At 49.7% G+C, this 18,632-nt stretch overlaps 1 protein-coding gene across 9 annotated transcripts in view; it reads left to right on the top strand.

The window, feature by feature from the left end:
- The window catches only part of SON (SON DNA and RNA binding protein), a 64,203-nt gene that overhangs the window by 10,658 nt on the left and 34,913 nt on the right, over window positions 1-18,632 (top strand). For all 9 annotated transcript variants that reach the window (XM_059720693.1, XM_059720694.1, XM_019476070.2 and 6 more), the window contains exon 3: window positions 711-17,420. In XM_059720693.1, the coding sequence (XP_059576676.1) occupies window positions 711-17,420 (16,710 nt within the window). The remainder of the gene's footprint in view (window positions 1-710; window positions 17,421-18,632) is intronic.

The raw sequence follows: 18,632 nt of genomic DNA on the forward strand, positions 1-18,632 counted from the left end.
GGTGGAGTACCTTGCATTTATCTTTATTAAATTGCATCCTATTTCTGCCTTCTGTCACTATCAGTTTGTCCAGGTGGCTGGTGATGGCAAGCTGATCCTTGGCTCCCCCTCTTCTTCAGTGATCGGGTAGGAGCCCCATAACGCACTGTACTAGCAAAACAATTTTAAGAAAAAAACTTTGAAAAACCTGTTAAGGTTTTTTTTTTTAATACATAAACCAGATTCCAGGTTAATTTTGACACGTCAGTTTAAAAGATGCATATTTAGCAGGTAAAGTAAAAGCTTTGTCTAAGCTTAGAGTTTGGTAAATTTGGCATCTGTTTCTTCTGTTGCTGCTACATTTTGTAATTTTTACATTCTCTTTCAAAAGTAATCGTATATTTCCTGTAAATGTTTTATTTATTGATCAAAGGAAAGTGGGTTTTTTGTTGCATAATGTGAATCAGTCTAGTTTGTTGTTTTAAGTGTAAAAAGCCTAGTAAAAATTGACAAGAAGCAGTTTAAATACTTAAATTTATCTTTTAAGATAATAAATTATCTTTCTTACCTAAGCATCTTTCATGTGCTTGCTAGTGAAAAAGTCACTTATGTTGCATAACATTGATTTTTAAACTGTAGGTCTAATTTTCCTCTCCCCAAATATTTGTTAAAAGATGAAACAAAATATTTATAATATAACTAGTTTTAAAGAAAATGTTCTTTCTTTTTAGATGTAGATGTAGACGCAGACACAGCAAAGAGTACGTCTCAGTCTTCAAAAAGAGGTCCTACCGATGAAGTAGAAGATGAAATTCCAAGAAAAAAGTCAAAGAAAAACAAGAAACACAAAAGCAAAAAGAAGAAGAAGAAGAAGAAGAAAAGGAAGAAAGAAAAAAAACATAAGAAGCAGCCAAAGGAATCAAAATTGAGTGCACAGCATGGAGGACATGCGGACTTACAACCTGCTTCTCACTTGAAACCAGAAAAAATGATTACAGAACATGGAGACCATGCAGTTTCAGATCATGCCTGCCACATGCAGTCAGAAGAAATGAGCTCAAAAATAAGTGAAGAACATGGAAGACATTCGGGTATAGGACTTGTTTCTCATTTGCTATCAGATTCTCAATCTCTGGAAAACCTTCAGAGTGAAAAAACAAACTTGACCATCAGTGATACATGCAGTGCATTCAATTTACAAACTGGCAAACTTGATCACCATGAAGAAAATGCTAGTATAACTACAATTAAAGATTGCACTAAAGAAGAGCCAGCTAAAGTAAAGCAGCTGAGTGAGCCTCATGAAAGTATGTCTCATAAAGCTGTTAACATGAGTGAAAATGATGTACCTTTGACTGTTGATGCTGAAAGTGGTACTTCATTTACCAGTAGAACTAGAGTTGCTAGTAAGTCTGAAATTGAAAAAGATTTGGAAGCTGCTTCAACTTCTGGGAGAATAAAAGCACTAGAAGATTCAAAAACTATTCTGAGATCTGTGAGCACTGGGGAAACAAAAGATTCAGAAACAACCGCAGAATCGGAGGCCACAGCACAAATGAAATACCTTGAAACGACTCTAAAATCTGTGACTGTGGTGGGGACACAAATTATGGAAACATCTCTAAGATCTCAGTCTCTGGGAAGTGATTTGGTATCTCTGCCAAAATCTGTGGCTGAGATGGAAGTTTTGGAAACAAGCCAAGGACCTATGCATGTGGCAGAGGTAAAACATTCAGAAGTGACTACAGGTTCTGCACTCATGGGAAGTATGAAAGATTCAGAAGCAGCCTTGGAGCCTGTAATTGTGGCAGGCACAGAAACATTCTTGGAATCAGTGATTGGGGCAGCTAAAGAGTCTGCGCACATAGGGGACATGAAAAATTCAGGTAAAGTTCTGGAACCTGTTGCTGTCTTGAAGGCTCCGGAAGCAGCCCTGGCAGCAACGGCTGTAACAGAGGTGAAAGGCTCAGAAGTATCTATGGCATCTGAGCATGTGGGTCATAGGAAAGATTTAGTCTTGAAATCTATGGCTATAGCAGATGTTTTAAAAGCAGTCCAGGAACCTGTGTCTGTGATGAAAGTAGAAGGTGCACAATCAACTCAAGAATCTCTACAAATTGAAGAACTCAGAGATTCAGCTGCAGCTCCAGAGCTTATGAGAGGGACAAAAAATATTGAAACTACGTCAGAATCTCCAGCTATAGTTTCTGAAGCAACCCTAGAAACTGTGCCTATAGAAAAGGTGAAAGGCCCAGAAAAATCTCTGAAAATGAAAGGAGAGAGTGCTTCAGTAGTGATCCTAGAATCCTCAGCCAGGCCAGAAGCAAAAGACCCACTGTTAATCCATGAGCATATGGCTACAGTGGAGGCTAAAGTATTGGAAGCAGCTCCTTTGTCACATGAAATGAAAGGTGTGAAAGTTCTAGAAACAACCTTGCATCCAATGGCAAGAGAGAAAAGAGTTGAAACAATTCCAGTATGTCTGCAAATGGATGATATAAGAAACTTAGAGGCAGCTGCAGGAACTGTGACCATGGCAGAGGTGAAAAGTTTGGAAGCAACTTCTCTATCTCTGCAAACAAAGGGTGTCAGAGATTTGGAAGGAAAACTAGGCTCTGCAGGTGTGATGAAAGTTTTGGAAGGAGCACTAGAACCTGTAGTTGTGGCAGCTGATTCAAAAGTGGCTTTAGAACCTGTGGCAGTGACTAAGTTTCCAGAAACAACTCTGCAGCTGCAAGGTGCAGAAGGCTCAGAAAGTTCAGAGTTACCTCAGTTGTCCCTGCAAACAGAACACACGAAAGCTTCAGAATTAGCTCTTGGGTCTGGAGCTGTAGCAAAGATGAAGACTTTGGGAGCAGTTGCAGAGTTTGTGGCTCTAGCAGAGGTGAAGGATTCAAAAGAAACTGTAAAATCTGAGGTCACAGCAGAGTCTAAAGATAGGGAGAAGTCAAACAAAAGAACTTTAATCTCTGAGACATCAAAGGTGAAAAGCTTGCAAACTGTTATGGAATCAAAGGCATCAGCAGAAGTGAAGCTTTTGGAAGCATCCAGATTTGAGGTAATGTCTGAGTTGAAAGACTTTGAATCAGTTGTAGAACAAGTGGCCATAGCAGAAGCCACATCTTCAGAACCATCTCTGCAATTTCAGGCGGTGGCAGAGTTGAAAGCTTCAGAAACAGCTATGGAAGTTCAGGCCATGGCAGAAGGAAAAAACTTGACATCTCTACTATCCAACGTCATGACAGAAGCAAAAGAGTTGGAAATAACTCCACAGACTGAGGCTGTGGTAGAGGACAAAAATTTTGAAACTGCTCCAAAGTCTGTGGCTGCCATAACAGATATGAGATACTTGGAACTTAGAACAGAATTCGAGACTATGCCAGAGGTGAAAGAGTTGGAAACTGTAAAAGGCTCTGAAGCAGTTCTTGAATCTGAGACCATCACAAGGATGAAAGTTCCAAAATTGCTACCCATAACAATGGTAAAAACTTTGGAAGCAAGTTCAGAATCTCTGCCCTTGGCGGATGTGCAAAATTTAGAATTGGGTAGAGTCTGTGACAGTATGACTGTGGTTACTGCTGCAGAACCTAACATCATCACAGAGGCAAAATGTTTAAAACCTATTCTCGAATCTGTGCACACACAAAATATAAGAGATTCAGAAGCAGTTCCAGAACTTCTGCACACAGCAGTGGTAAAAGTTGCAGAATCAACAGAATTGGAGGTAGGAGAAGTGAAAAATTTGGAAGCTACTTCAGGATATGTGACTGAAAAAATAAAACCTGTAGAAATAAGAGATTCAGAAACTGTTCTAGTATCTGAAACCATGATGGAGGTGGAGGTGTTAGAAACGACTTCAGAATCTTCTATCGGAGCAACATTAAACAATTCAGAAACTATTTCAATGCTTAATTCTGAGCAAAAGAAAGATTTTGAAATGGCTTTAAAAGCAGAGGCTTTGGTGGAAATGGAAATGAAAGATTTGGAAGTGGCTCCAGAAATGTTGGGCAATGCAGAAGTGAAATGTTTGGAAGAAGTTCCAAAATCTGCAGGCGTAACACAGATGATGGCATTGCCTTACATGAAAGATTTGGGAGCAGTGATAGGTGTAGAGGATTTCAAAACTTTACCAAGTCATACTGCAGATGAGAAAATTCCAGGCCCAGATCAAGAATCTAAGTTAATGGTGGAAGTGAAAAGTTTGGAAACAGTAACCGTTGCAGAGGCAAAAAATTTAGAAGCAACTACAGATTCTTTGCGTACAGCTCATGTGACAACTTTGGAAGCAGGCCAGAGACCCAAGGTACCACCTGTGGTAAAAGTCTTAGATGCAGCTCTGGGACCTGGACCTGTGTTGCTGGCAGTGGCAAAACTCTCAGAAACTGCTTCACGGCCAGGACCTCTAGTGCTAGCAGGTGCAAGAGTCTCAGAAACTGCCTCAGGGCCTGAACAAGTGGTGCCGGCAGTAGCAAAAATCTCAGAAGCTGCCTCAAGGCCTGGACCTGCGGCACTGACAGAGACAAGAGTCTTGGAAGCTGCCCCAAGGTCTGGACCTGTGATGCCAGCAGTGGCCTCAAAGCCTGGACCTGTGATGCCAGCAGTGGCAAAAGTTTCAGAGCCTGTCCCAAGACCTGGGCCTGCAGCGCTGGCAGTGACAAAAGTCTCACAAGCTATCCCAGGACCTGTGGCACCAGCAGTGGCAAAAGTCTCGCAAGCTGCCCTAGGGCCTGGGCCCTCAATGCCAGCAATGGCAAAAGTCTCGCAAGCTGCCCCAGGGCCTGTGGTGCCGGCGATGGCAAAAGTCTCACAAGCTGCCCCAGGGCCCACAGCGCCGGCAGTGGCAAAAGTCTCGCAAGCTCCCGCAGGGCCTGCGGTGCCGGCGATGGCAAAAGTCTCGCAAGCTCTCCCAGGGCCTGCGGCGCTGGCGGTGGCAAAAGTCTCGCAAGCTGCCCCAGGGCCTGTGGCACCAGCGGTGGCAAAAGTCTCTCAAGCTGCCCCAGGGCCTACGGCGCCGGCAGTGGCAAAAGTCTCTCAAGCCCTCCTAGGGCCTGCGGTGCTGGCGGTGGCAAAAGTCTCTCAAGCTCCCCTAGGGCCTGTGGCACCAGTGGTGGCAAAAGTCTCTCAAGCTCCCCTAGGGCCTGCGGCACCAGCGGTGGCAAAAGTCTCTCAAGCTCCCCTAGGGCCTGCGGCACCAGTGGTGACAAAAGTCTCTCAAGCTCCCCTAGGGCCTGTGGCGCCGGTGGTGGCAAAAGTCTTGCAAGTTGCCCCAGGACCTGCAGCGCCGGCCATGACAAAAGTCTCGCAAGCTGCCTCAGGGCTTGCAGCACCGGCAGTGACAAAAGTCTCGCAAGCTGCCCCAGGACCTGTGGCGCCAGCGGTGGCAATAGTTTCGCAAACTGTCCCAAAGCCTGGCTCTGCAGCGCCAGCAGTGACAAATCTCTTGGGAGCTACCCCTAGGCCTGGACCTGCGGTGCCAGCAGTGGCAAGATTCTCAGGAGCTGTGCCAAGGCTTGGACCCATGGCACCAGCTATGCCAAGGTTCTCAGTAGCTGCCTCAAGGCCAGGCCCCATGTCGCCAGCAATGCCAAGATTCTCGGTAGCTCCCTCAAGGCCAGGCCCCATGTCGCCAGCAATGCCAAGATTCTCGGTAGCTCCCTCAAGGCCAGGTCCCATGTCGCCAGCAATGCCAAGATTCTCAGTAGCTCCCTCAAGACCGGGCCCCATGATGACAGCAGTGCCCAGATTCTCAGTAGCTGCCTCAAGGCCTGGTCCCATGTCACCAGCAATGCCCAGATTCTCAGTAGCTGCCTCAAGGCCTGGGCCCATGGCACCGACAATGGCAAGGTTCTCGGTAGCTGCCTCGAGACCTGGACCTGCATCGCCAGCAATGGCAAGATTCTCGGGAGCTGCCTCAAGGCCTATGCCTGTGCCACTGGTACCGGCAAAAGTCTCAGGAGCTGCCTCAAGGCCTGGGCCTGCAGTGCCAGCAGTGGCCAAAGTCTCAGGAGCTGCCTCAAGGCCTGGGCCTGCAGTGCCAGCAGCAGTAAAAGTCTCAGAAGCTGCCCCAAGACTTGGGACTGCAGCGCCAGTATTACCAAAAGTCTCAGAAGCTGCCCCAAGACTTGGGACTGCAGCGCCAGTATTACCAAAAGTCTCAGTAGCTGCCCTGAGACCTGGGCCCACATTGCCAGCAGTGACAAAAGTCTCAGAAGCTGCCCTTGGGCCTGCAGCACCAACAATGGGAAAAGTATTGGAAACTGCCCCACGGTCTACAACACTGGCAATTGCAAAAGTCTCAGAAGCTGTCGCAGGGACTGTGGTGCCAGCTGTGGAAAAAGTCTCTGACACTGCCTCGCAGCCCGCAGGGCCAGCTGTGGCAAAAGTCTCAGAAGCTGCCCCAAAGCCAGGACCTGTGGCGCCAGCCACGGGAGAAGTCTCAGGAGCTGCCCCAAAGCCAGGACCTGTGGTGCCAGCTGTGGCAAAAGTCTCAGAAGCTGCCCCAAAAGCAGGACCTGTGGCACCAGCCGTGGCAAAAGTCTCAGAAGCTGCCCCAAAGCCAGGACCTGTGGCACCAGCCATGGCAAAAGTCTCAGAAGCTGTCCCAAAGCCAGGACCTGTGGCACCAGCCGTGGCAAAAGTCTCAGAAGCTGTCCCAAAGCCAGGACCTGTAGCATCAGCTGTGGCAAAAGTCTCAGAAGCTGCCCCAAAGCCAGGACCTGTGGTGCCACCCATGGCAGAAGTCTCAGGAGCTGCCCCAAGTCTTGGACCTGCGGCACCGGCAGTGGCAAAAGTCTCGCAAGCTGCCCCAAGTCTTGGATCTGTGGCGCCGGCAGTGGCAAAAGTCTCGCAAGCTGCCCCAAGTCTTGGACCTGAGGCGCCGGCAGTGGCCAAAGTCTCGCAAGCTGCCCTGAGTCTTGGACCTGAGGCGCCGGCAGTGGCCAAAGTCTCGCAAGCTGCCCCGAGTCTTGGACCTGAGGCGCCGGCAGTGGCCAAAGTCTCGCAAGCTGCCCCGAGTCTTGGACCTGAGGCGCCGGCAGTGGCAAAAGTCTCGCAAGCTGCCCCGAGTCTTGGACCTGAGGCGCCGGCAGTGGCAAAAGTCTCGCAAGCTGCCCCGAGTCTTGGACCTGAGGCGCCGGCAGTGGCCAAAGTCTCGCAAGCTGCCTCGAGTCTTGGACCTGCGGTGCCGGCAGTGGCCAAAGTCTCGCAAGCTGCACCAAGGCCAGCAGCTGCGGCGCCGGCAGTGGCCAAAGTCTCGCAAGCTGCCCCAAGCCTTGGACCTGCGGCGCCGGCGGTGGCAACAGTCTCGCAAGCTGCGCCAAGGCCAGCAGCTGTGGCGCCGGTGGTGGCAACAGTCTCGCAAGCTGCACCAAGACCAGCAGCTGTGGCGCCGGCGGTGGCAACGGTCTCGCAAGCTGCGCCAAGGCCAGCTGCTGTGGCGCCGGCGGTGGCAACAGTCTCGCAAGCTGCGCCAAGGCCAGCTGCTGCGGCGCCGGCGGTAGCAACAGTCTTGCAAGCTGAGCCAAGGCTAGCTGCTGTGGCGCCGGCGGTGGCAACAGTCTCGCAAGCTGCGCCAAGGCCAGCTGCTGCGGCGTCGGCGGTGGCAACAGTCTCGCAAGCTGCGCCAAGGCCAGCTGCTGCGGCGTCGGCGGTGGCAACAGTCTCGCAAGCTGCGCCAAGGCCAGCTGCTGCGGCGTCGGCGGTGGCAACAGTCTCGCAAGCTGCGCCAAGGCCAGCTGCTGCGGCGTCGGCGGTGGCAACAGTCTCGCAAGCTGCGCCAAGGCCACCAGCTGCGGCACCGGCGGTGGCAACAGTCTCGCAAGCTGCGCCAAGGCCACCAGCTGCGGTGGCGGCGGTGGCAACAGTCTCGCAAGCTGCGCCAAGGCCGCCAGCTGCGGTACCGGCAGTGGCAACAGTCTCGCAAGCTGCGCCAAGGCCACCAGCTGTGGTGCTGGCAGTGGCAACAGTCTCGCAAGCTGCACCAAGGCCACCAGCTGCGGCACCGGCAGTGGCAAAAGTCTCGCAAGCTGCCCCAGGGCTAGGGCCCGCGGCACCAGCAATGGCAACAGTCTCGCAAGCTGCCCCAGGGCTAGGGCCCGCGGCACCAGCAATGGCAAAAGTCTCGCAAGCTGCGCCAGGGCTAGGGCCCGCGGCACCAGCAATGGCAACAGTCTCGCAAGCTGCGCCAGGGCTAGGGCCCGCGGCACCAGCAATGGCAACAGTCTCGCAAGCTGCGCCAGGGCTAGGGCCCGCGGCACCAGCAATGGCAACAGTCTCGCAAGCTGCGCCAGGGCTAGGGCCCGCGGCACCAGCAATGGCAAAACTCTCGCAAGCTGCGCCAGGGCTAGGGCCCGCGGCACCAGCAATGGCAAAACTCTCGCAAGCTGTGCCAGGGCTAGGGCCCGCGGCACCAGCAATGGCAAAACTCTCGCAAGCTGCGCCAGGGCTAGGGCCCGCGGCACCAGCAATGGCAAAACTCTCGCAAGCTGCGCCAGGGCTAGGGCCCGCGGCACCAGCAATGGCAAAACTCTCGCAAGCTGCGCCAGGGTTAGGGCCCGCAGCACCAGCAATGGCAAAACTCTCGCAAGCTGCGCCAGGGCTAGGGCCCGCGACACCAGCAATGACAAAACTCTCGCAAGCTGCGCCAGGGCTAGGGCCCGCGACACCAGCAATGGCAAAACTCTCGCAAGCTGCGCCAGGGCTAGGGCCCGCGACACCAGCAATGGCAAAACTCTCGCAAGCTACCCCAGGGCCCGTGGCGCTGGCATTGGCAAAAGTCTCGCAAGCTGCACCAGGGCTAGGGCCCGCAGCGCCGGCGGTGGCAAAAGTCTTGCAAGCTGCACCAGGGCTAGGGCCTGCGGCGCCAGCAGTGGCAAAAGTCTCTCAAGCTGCTCAAGGGCCTGCAGTGCCAGCAGTGGCAAGAGTCTCGCAAGCTGCCCCAGGGCCTGCGGTGCCGGCAGTGGCAAGAGTCTCGCAAGCTGCCCCAACACTGGGGCCTGTGGTGCCGGCAGTGGCAAGAGTCTCGCAAGGTGCTCCAGGGCCTGCGGTGCCGTCATTGGCAAGAGTCTCGCCAGCTGCCCCAGTCCCGGGGCCTGCAGTGTCAGCATTGGCAAGAGTCTCGCCAGCTGCCCCAGGGCCGGGGCCTGCGGTGCCGGCGTTGGCAAGAGTCTCGCCAGCTGCCCCAGGGCCGGGGCCTGCGGTGCCGGCGTTGGCAAGAGTCTCGCCAGCTGCCCCAGGGCCGGGGCCTGCGGTGCCGGCGTTGGCAAGAGTCTCGCCAGCTGCCCCAGGGCCGGGGCCTGCAATGCCGATGTTGGCAAAAGTCTCGCCAGCTGCCCCAGGGCCGGGGCCCGTGGTGCCGGCGTTGACAAGAGTCTCGCCAGCTGCCCCAGGGCCGGGGCCCGTGGTGCCGGCGTTGGCAAGAGTCTCGCCAGCTGCCCCAGGGCCGGGGCCCGTGGTGCCGGCGTTGGCAAGAGTCTCGCCAGCTGCCCCAGGGCCGGGGCCCGTGGTGCCGGCATTGGCAAGAGTCTCGCCGGCTTCCCCAGGGGCAGGGCCTGCGGTGCTGGCATTGGCAAGAGTCTCTCCAGCTGCCCCAGGGCCAGGCCTTGTGATGCCGGCAGTGGCAAGAGTCTCGCCAGCTGCTCCATGGCTTGCAGTGCCAGCAGTGGCAAGAGTCTCACCAGCTGCCCCAAAGCCAGGGCCTGTGATGCCGGCAGTGACTAAAGTCTCAGAAGCAGTCCTAGGGCCGACTCCTGTGGCACCAGCAGTGGCAAAAGTCTCAGACACTGCTCCGCATCCTACAACACTGGCAGTGGCAAAAGTCTCCGAGGCATCCCCTGTGCCTCGACCTGTGGCACTGGCCATGGCAAAAGTCTCAGACACTGCCCCACAGACTGTGGTGCCGGCAGTGGTAAAAGTCTCAGAAGCTGCTGCAGTACCTCGACCTGTGGCACTAGCAATGACAAAAGTCTCCGAAGCTAGCCCAGGGCCTGCACCTGTGGTGCCAGCAGTGGCAAAAATCTCTGAAGCTGCCCCTGGACTTGGACCTGCAGCACAGGGTGTGGCAAAAAGCTCAGAAGCAGACCCAGGGCCTGGACCTGCAGTGCCAGCAGCAGCAAAAGCTTCAGAAGCTGTCTCAGGGCCTGTGGCACCGCCTGTGGCAAAAGGTGATGACACTTCAAAAGATGACAAAGCACGTGGGAAAAGCACCCATAAGAGCAGTGATAAAAATAAACAAGATGCAAAAAAAGCAAAAAAGAGTCGATCTAAATCTCTTTCCAGATCACGAAAGCGGAGAAAAAAGACAAGGTCACGCTCTACTTCTAGGCAGGTTACCTCTAAAAGAGCAAGTTCTAGGAGCAGGAACCTCTCAGATTCTCGGAAAAATCATTCTGCATCACATCGCAAGTCCAGATCTCGTTCAATTGAAAGAAGGGATCCCAAAGAGTCTTCAAGGAGATCAAGACACAGACACTCCAAGTCCTCTGATCATGATGGGTCTCGATCCCGGTCTGCGGAAAAAAGAGATCGTAATGAGTCTTTACGGAGATCCAGACGCAGACGTTCTAGATCTTCTGAGCGCTACAAATCTAGGTCAAGATCTGTTGAAAGAAGAACTCGTGCAGACTCTCCATGGAGATACAGATGGAATCGTTCCAGGTCCTCAGATCGCTACAAGTCTAGATCAAGATCTGTTGAAAGACGAGGTCGAAGAGATTCCCCTTGGAAATACAGGCGCAATCGCTCCAGGTCCTCAGATCGCTCCAAGTCTAGATCCCGGTCTCTGGATAGAAGAGGTCGCAGATACTCTCCATGGAGGTATAGGCGCAATCGCTCTAGGTCTTCAGATCGTTCCAAGTCTAGATCCTGGTCTGTGGATAGAAGAGGTCGCAGAGACTCTCCATGGAGATATAGACGCAATCGTTCCAGGTCTTCAGATCGTTCTAAGTCTAGATCCCGGTCTCTGGATAGAAGAGGTCACAGATATTCTCCTTGGAGATACAGGCACAATCGCTCTAGGTCTTCAGATCACTCTAAATCTAGATCCAGATCTGTTGGAAGAAGAGGTTGCAGAGACTCTTCACGGAGGTCGAGACGTAAACGCTCCAGGTCCTCAGATCATTATAAGTCTAGGTCCAGGTCACTGGGGAAGAGAGATAGAAAGGAGTCTTCTCGGCGATCTAAACATAAACGTTCCAAGTCTTCGGACCGTTACAAATCTAGGTCTAGATCTGATGGAAAAAGAGGTTGCAGAGACTCTTCACAGAGGTCGAGACGCAGACGTTCCAGGTCCTCAGATGATCGTTACAAGTCTAGATCCAGGTCTGTGGGCAGAAAAGAGAGGAAGGAATCTTCACGGCGGTCTAAACGTAAACGCTCCAAGTCCTCTGAGCATTATAAATCTAGATCCAGATCTGTTGACAAAACAGGGGGCAAGGAGCCTTCACAGAGGTCTAAACATAGACGATCCAGGTCTTCAGCCCATTACAAATCTAGATCCAAATCTCTTGACAAGCGGCAGGGCAAAGTGTCATCACAGAAATCTGAAAGTAGACGCTCAAAGTCTTCTGAATGTGACAAACCTAGATCTAAATCTGTTGAAAAAATTGAAGGCCAGAAGTCTTCAGTAGAGTCCAAAAATAGATGCTCTGAGCTTTTTGAAGGCCAAGAGTCAGGATCCAAATCTGTTGAAGAAATGGGAGGCCCAAAATCTTCATTGGCGTCTGAAGAGAGATGCTCTGAGCTTTCTGAAGGCCAGGAATTGGGATCCAAATCTGCTGAAGAGGTGATGGGCCCAAAACCTTCATTGGAATCTGAAAATAGATGCTCTGAGCTTTCTGAAGTCCAGGAGTCAGAATCTAAATCTGTTGAAGAAACAGGGGGCCCAAGACCTTCAGTGGAGTATGAAAACAGAAGCTCTGAACACTCTGAAGGTCAAGAGTCAAGATCCAAATCTGTTGAAAAAATAAAGCACCAGGAGTCTTTGGTAATGCCTGAAGCTAAACTCTTAGACTCTTCTGCAGGTGGTGAACCTAGATCTGTAGTTGTTGAAGAAATTCAGGAGCCTTTATTGAGAACTGAAAATAGACACTCAGAGTTTCCTGTATGTGAAGGACTTAATTCTGAATCTGTTGAAAAAATAGGGGGCCAGCAACCTTTGACCTCTGAAAGTATGTACTCTGAGTTTTCTGAACACAATGGACCTAGATCTGAATCTGTCACAAAGTTAGAGAGCCAGATACCTTCAGTGGGGTCTGAAAGTATGCACCCCAAGTCATCTGAATGTGAAAGACCTATATCTAAATCTGTTGAAGAAATAGACAAACAGGAGCTTTCACTAAGCTCTGAAAATAGGTGTTCTGAACCTCCTGAGCACCACAAGTCAAGACCTAGTGCTGTTGAAAAAATAGCAAGTGAGGAGTCTTCCCTGAGGTCTGATAGTGTATGTTCTGAGCTTCCTGAATGTGACAGACGTGTACCCCAAATACTTGAAAAAATGGAAAGCCAAGAACCTTTGCTGAAACCTGAAAGTAAACTCTCTGAATCTCCTGAACCTGAGAGAGCTAGATCTAAATCTGGTGATAAAAGTGAGAGTTGGGAGCCTTTAGTGGGGTCTGAAAAGTCTTCTCACCAGGTTTGGATTGTGCCTTGTGATGTTCAGAAAACAAAGGTACAGGAGACTTTCCTAAGGTCTGAAATCATATACTCTGAGTCTCTGGTGCCTGATGAACCCGAATCCAAATCTATTCAAATAACAAAGAAGCAGGAAGCTTTGCTGAGCTTGGAAAGTGGACCCCTTGAATCCTGTGAAGACGTTGAACTGAACTCCAAGTCTGTGGATAAAATAGAGGAACGGGAGCTTTTGCTGAGCTTTGAAAACAGATCTCCTGAATCTGCTGAAGGCCCAAAACTGATGTCTGAATTTGTGGAAAAAAGGGAACAGGAGCTTTCCCCAGAGAGCAGAATCCCTGAATCTGGTGAAGGCTTTGAACCTAGTTCTCAGTCTGTGGGAAAAATGGCAGATCAACAGTCTGCTCTGACCTCTGAGTGTAGATCCCTTGAATCTGGTAAAGACCTTGAGCTGAAGTCTGACTCTGTGCAAATCATAAAGGTATGGGAGCCTTTGCTGAGCTCGGAGAGGAAAGCCTTTGATTTTAGTGAAGGTCTCGACCTTACATCTGAAGCTACGGAGAGCATAGAGGCACAGGAGGATTTGTTGAGCTCTAAGAGCGGACCTCTGATGAAGAAATCTGGTGAAGGCCACAGTCTGAGGTCTCAGTCTTTGGAAAGCAAATTGGTACTGGAGCCTTCACTGAGCTCTGAAAGTGGACCACTTGGATCTGATCAAAACCTTGAACCCAGATCCGAGTCTATGGAAAAATTAGAGGGACAAGAGCAATGGTTGAGCCCTAGGAGTACAGCCCTTGAATCTGTTGAAGGCCTTGAGCTGAGATCCAAGTCTGTGGAAATCCAGGAAGCAGAGAAGCCCTTGCTGAGGTCTGAGAGCAGACTCAACTCTGGTGAAAGTCTTGAACTGAGGTCTGAGTCTGTAGGAAAAGTAGAAGTACAGGCATCTACCCTGAGCCTTGAGACTGGAATCCTTGACTCTAGTGAAAGCTTTAAACTAAGATCCATGTCTTTTGAAAAAATAGAGGGACAGGAACTTGCTTCTTTGAACAGATCTCTTGAATCTGGTGAAGACCCTGAAACAAGGTCCGAGTCTGTGGAAAAAATCAAAGAGCAGGTGCTGTCACTGAGTCTTGAAAATAGACCCAAGGAAACCAGTGAAGGCCTGGAACCCATGTCTGAATTTGTGGAAAAAATAGAGGAACAGGCGCTGTCATTGAGCTCTGAAATCAGACCCTGGGAATCTGTTGAGGGCCGTGAACCCCTGTCAGAGTCTGTGGAAAAAATGGAGAGGCAGATGCTGTCTCGGAGTCCTGAAAGCAGAATCTGGAAATCTCATGAAGGCCTGGAACCCACGTCTGAGTTTGTGGGAAAAACTACGGAACTGGAGTTGCCTCTGACCTCTGAAAGCAGACCACTGGAATCTGGTGAAGGCATTGAACTGAGACCTGTGTTTGTGAAGAAAATTGAGGAACAGGTGCCATCATTGTGCTTTGAAAGCAGACCTCTTGAATCTGGTGAAGGTCTTGAATCAAAGTCCAAGTCCATGGAAGAAATTGAGGAACAGCCACTGACATGGAGCTCTGGAAGGAAACCCATTGGATGTAGGCTTTTAGAGCAAAGTGGGGAACTAGGGTGGTCACTGAGCTCTGAAAGGAGACCCCTGGAATCTGGTAAAGGCCTTGAACCAAGGTCCAAGTCCATTGATACTGAGGGACAGATGCCACATTGGAGCCCTGAAAGGAGACCCCTTGAATCTGGCAAAGACCTTGAACTACAGTGTGAATCAGTGGAAGAAATTGAGGAGAAGGGACCATCAACAAGCCCTGAAAGCAGGCACCTTGATTCTTGTGAAAGTTTTGAGCTGTTGTCCCAATCTGTGGAAGAAACTGAGGAACAGACGCCACATTGGAGCCCTGAAAGGAGACTCCTTGAATCTGGTGAAGGCCTTGAGCTGCCATCTGAGTCTATAGAAGAAACTGAGGAACATGTCCCGTCCCTGAGCCCTGAAAGTCAACCCCTTGCATCTGGTAAAGGCTTTGAACTGCTGTCTGAGTCCATGGAAGAAATTGAGGGACAGGTGCCATCACTGAGCCCTGAAAGCAGACCCCTTGAATCTAGTGAAGGCCTTGTTCTGCCATCTGAGTCCATGGAAGAAATTGAGGAACGGGCGCCATCACTGAGCCTTGAAAGAAGACCCCTTGAATCTGGGAAAGGCCTTGAGCTGCCGTCCGAGCCCATGGAAGAAATTGAGGCACGGGTGCCATCACTGAGCCCTGAAAGGAGGGCCCTTGAATCTGGCACAAGCCTTGACTTGCCATCTGAGTCCATGGATGAAATTGAGGGACAGATTCTGTCACTGAGCCCTGAAAGCAGATCCCTTGAATCTGGTGATGGTCTTGAACAAAGGTGTGAGTCCTTGGAAGAAATTGAGGAGCAGGCACTGTCACCGGGTCCTGAAAGCAGACCCCTTGAATCTGGTGATGGGTTTCAGCTGCTGTCCAAGTCAGTGGAAGAAATTGAGGGACAGGTACTGTCACTGAGTCCTGAAAGCAGATCCCTTGAATCTGGCGAAGGTCTTGAACCAAGGTCTGAGTCAGTGGAAGAAATTGAAGGACAGGCGCTGTCACCAAGTCCTGAAAGCAGATCCCTTGAATCTGGTGAAGGTCTTGAACCAAGGTCTGTGTCTGTGGAAGAAACTGAGGAACAGGCACTGTCACAAACTCCTGAAAGTAGACCCTTTGAATCTGTTGAAGGGCTTGAATTGCTGTCTGAGTCTGTGGAAGAAATTGTGGGACAGGCATTGTCATTGAGCCCTGAAAGTAGATCCCTTGAATCTGGTGAAGGTCTTGAACTAAGGTCTGAGTCTGTGGAAGAAACTGAGGAACAGGGGCTGTCACTGAGTCCTGAAACCAGACCCCTTGAACCTAGTGGAGGCCTTGAGTTGCCTTCTGAGTCTGTGGAAGAAATTGCAGAACGGGCATTGTCACTGAGTACTGAAAGTAGATCCCTTGAATCTGGTGAAGGCCTTGAACCAAGATCTGAGTCCTTGGAAGAAATTGAGGAACAGGCCCTGTCACTGAGTCCTGAAAGCAAATTTGTCGATTCTAGCAAAGCTCTTGAAGTGCCACCTGAGTCTATGGAAGAGATTGAGGGACAGGTTCTGTCACTGAGCCCTGAAAGCAGATCCCTTGAATCTGGGGAAGGCCTTGAACCAAGGTTTGAGTCCGTGGAAGAAATTGAGGAACAGGCGCTGTCACCAAGTCTTGAAAGCACAACCTTTGAGTCTGGTGAAGGCCTTGGACTGGCATCCAAATCCATGGAAGAAACTGAAGGAAAGACACTATCACTGAGCCCTGAAAACAGAGCTCTTGAATCTGATGAGGGTCTTGAGCTGAGGTCTGAGCCTGTGGAAGAAACTGAAAGACAGGTATTGTCACCAAGCCCTGAAAGTGGACCTCTTGAATCTGGCAAAGGCCTTGAACTGCCATCTGAGTCTGTGGAAGAAATTGCAGAACATGTTCCATCACTGAGCCTTGAAAGCAGACCCTTTGAATCTGGGGAAGGCCTTGAACTGCCATCTGAGCCCACGGGAGAAACTGAGGAACAGATGCCATTGTTGTGCCCTGAACACAGATCCCTTGAACTGCCGTCTGGGCCCATGGAAGAAATTGAAGGAAAGGCACCATCCCCATGCCCTGAAAGCAGACCACTTGAATGTGGTGACAGCTTTGAACTGAGGTCCCAGTCTGTGGAAGAAATTGAAGGACCAGAGTTGTCTCTGACCTCTGAAAGCAAGCCCCTGGAGTCTGATGAAGAACTTGAACTGTGGTCTGAGGCTGTGAAAATAAATGAGGAACAGGTGCTGTCATCAAGCTCTGAAAGTAGGCCCCTTGTTTCTAGTGAAGACCTTGATCTGCCGTCTGAGTCCATGGAAGAAATTGAAGGACAGGCACCATTACTGAGTCCTGAAAGTCGACCCTTTGAATCTGGTGAAGGCTTTGAGCCAAGGTCTGAATTTATGGAAAAAAAGGGAGATGAACTATCACTGTGGTATGCAAGTAGAATCTCAGAACCCTCTGAATGTGACAGACACAGGTCCAAGTCTGTAGAAGAAGTAGAGGGGCCTTTAGTGAGATCTGAAAGTAGGGGTTCCAAGTCTCCCGGTCGCCACAAGTCTAGGTCCAAATCTGTGCAAAAAGCAGAGCGCAAGATGTCTTCACGGAGATATAGACGTAAACGCTCCAGATCTTCTGATCACCACAAATCTAGATCTAAATCTGCTGAAAAAACAGAGAGCAAAGAGTCTTCACAGAGGTCTAGAAGTAAACGCTCAAGGTCTTCTGAGCGCAGATCTCATAAACATGATACTGAATCGCGTTCTAGACGGAATCGGTCCAAATCGGCAACCCGTAAAAGGCTATCAAGATCTAAATCTAACCATCGGTCTCGGACTCGTTCATTATCCCGTTCAAGGCACAGAAAAAAGTCTCAATCAAGATCAGCGTCAAGGAAGAGGCAGTCTTTATCTAGAGAGAGGCGGAAAAGATCTCAGAGAAACAGATCAAGGTCTGCAGATAGGAGGAAGAGGAGGTCAAATTCAAGAGATCTCCGAGTCTCGCTCAGGTTACGGTCTAGGAGTCGATCGCCTCTTCGTTCAAAACGGTCTAGATCAAGGGGAAGAAGACGGAGCGCTAGTAGGTCACCGATTCGAGCAAGGAGATCAAGATCATCTGGGAGAAGAAGGGGTTACAGCAGATCACCTGATCGCCGAAGGTCCAGGTCCTCTGAAAGGTCACCTAAACGTCTTACAGACTTAGGTAAGTAATGTTCTTACTTTCCATCAGCTTCATAGCCCCATGGTATTATCCCATTAAAAACTTTATTTCTATTTCTGTTTGCAGTAGTAAATTTAAACTGGTCTTAAATTAACCCCCAAGCATTCATCTGGCATTTTTCCTAAGTAAAAGGCAATTACTCGAATTGACTTATTTTTAATAAGATTTTCAGTTGCAGTGAGTAAGTGTTTATAAAGGACTAAAAAGTATCATTTGATTCCAAGTCCAGTAGAAAAATGGAGAGGGGCAAAGCCTCTTTTGATTGGTTCTGCCAACCCTGCTGTTTTGAGGAATGCAACTGAAGTTAAAAAAAATCTGGATGCAGAGATCTGTCTGTGTATTATAACTTTTTCAAGAGTTTTTTTGTAGGACTTTGAATCACCAGATGTCTCAAATGTTAGTCAATGAAGCTGAATCATATTGACAAACATAGAACTAAGTTTTAAGTGAACAAGTAGACTACTAAGAATCTCTTCCCTTCTCAGTTTGGAGCTTCCATACTTTCAGTGTCTTAAGTATTTCTTCAGATGCACTAAAATGGTGGATTAATTTAAGGCAATTTAAATAATTGATTTGAAGCAGTTTTCCATATGCACTTCAGTTAGTTTCTGAAGGAAAATGCAAGTACATTCTCGTTGGTTAATATAACCTTTTAACCTTTGCAATGTACTGATTTACAACTCAACTGGACTTCTTACTATTTGGTGTAAATAGTTTTGTTAGCTAGGAAAGGTACATTACTATACCTCACTAAATATATTTATTGGAATTAATGTCACTTATTAAATATGGTAGAAAGTGATGAAAATGTACTGTATTTATTTGCATACTGCACACACCTTTTCTAATAAAAATTAATGGTCTAAAATCAGAGTCCATGCATTAAGTGAGGAAACTGATTTCTGTGCCAGAATGGAGGCATGGGAATGCTGGAATGGTTGCCGGGGCCTAAGCTCAGTTTGTAGCTGTATGGAAGAGAGTGGGGTTGGAATCCATTTGGCAAGGGTCACTTCCCTGTTCTTACTGCTCCATAGCTAGGGTTTCAACCCTCTCACAGTCACTGCCAATTTGACTAGCTTTTGGTTGAGTATCAAGGGAAGGGAGAGCAATGGTTACAAGTGGCCTCTGTTCTTGCTCCATGCTAACATTTAGCTGTGGTGAAGCTATGCTGTGGCAGGTAAAATCTTCTTTGTA

Source organism: Alligator mississippiensis, chromosome 1 (assembly GCF_030867095.1).
Source record: "Alligator mississippiensis isolate rAllMis1 chromosome 1, rAllMis1, whole genome shotgun sequence".
NCBI classification, from domain to species: Eukaryota; Metazoa; Chordata; order Crocodylia; family Alligatoridae; genus Alligator; species Alligator mississippiensis.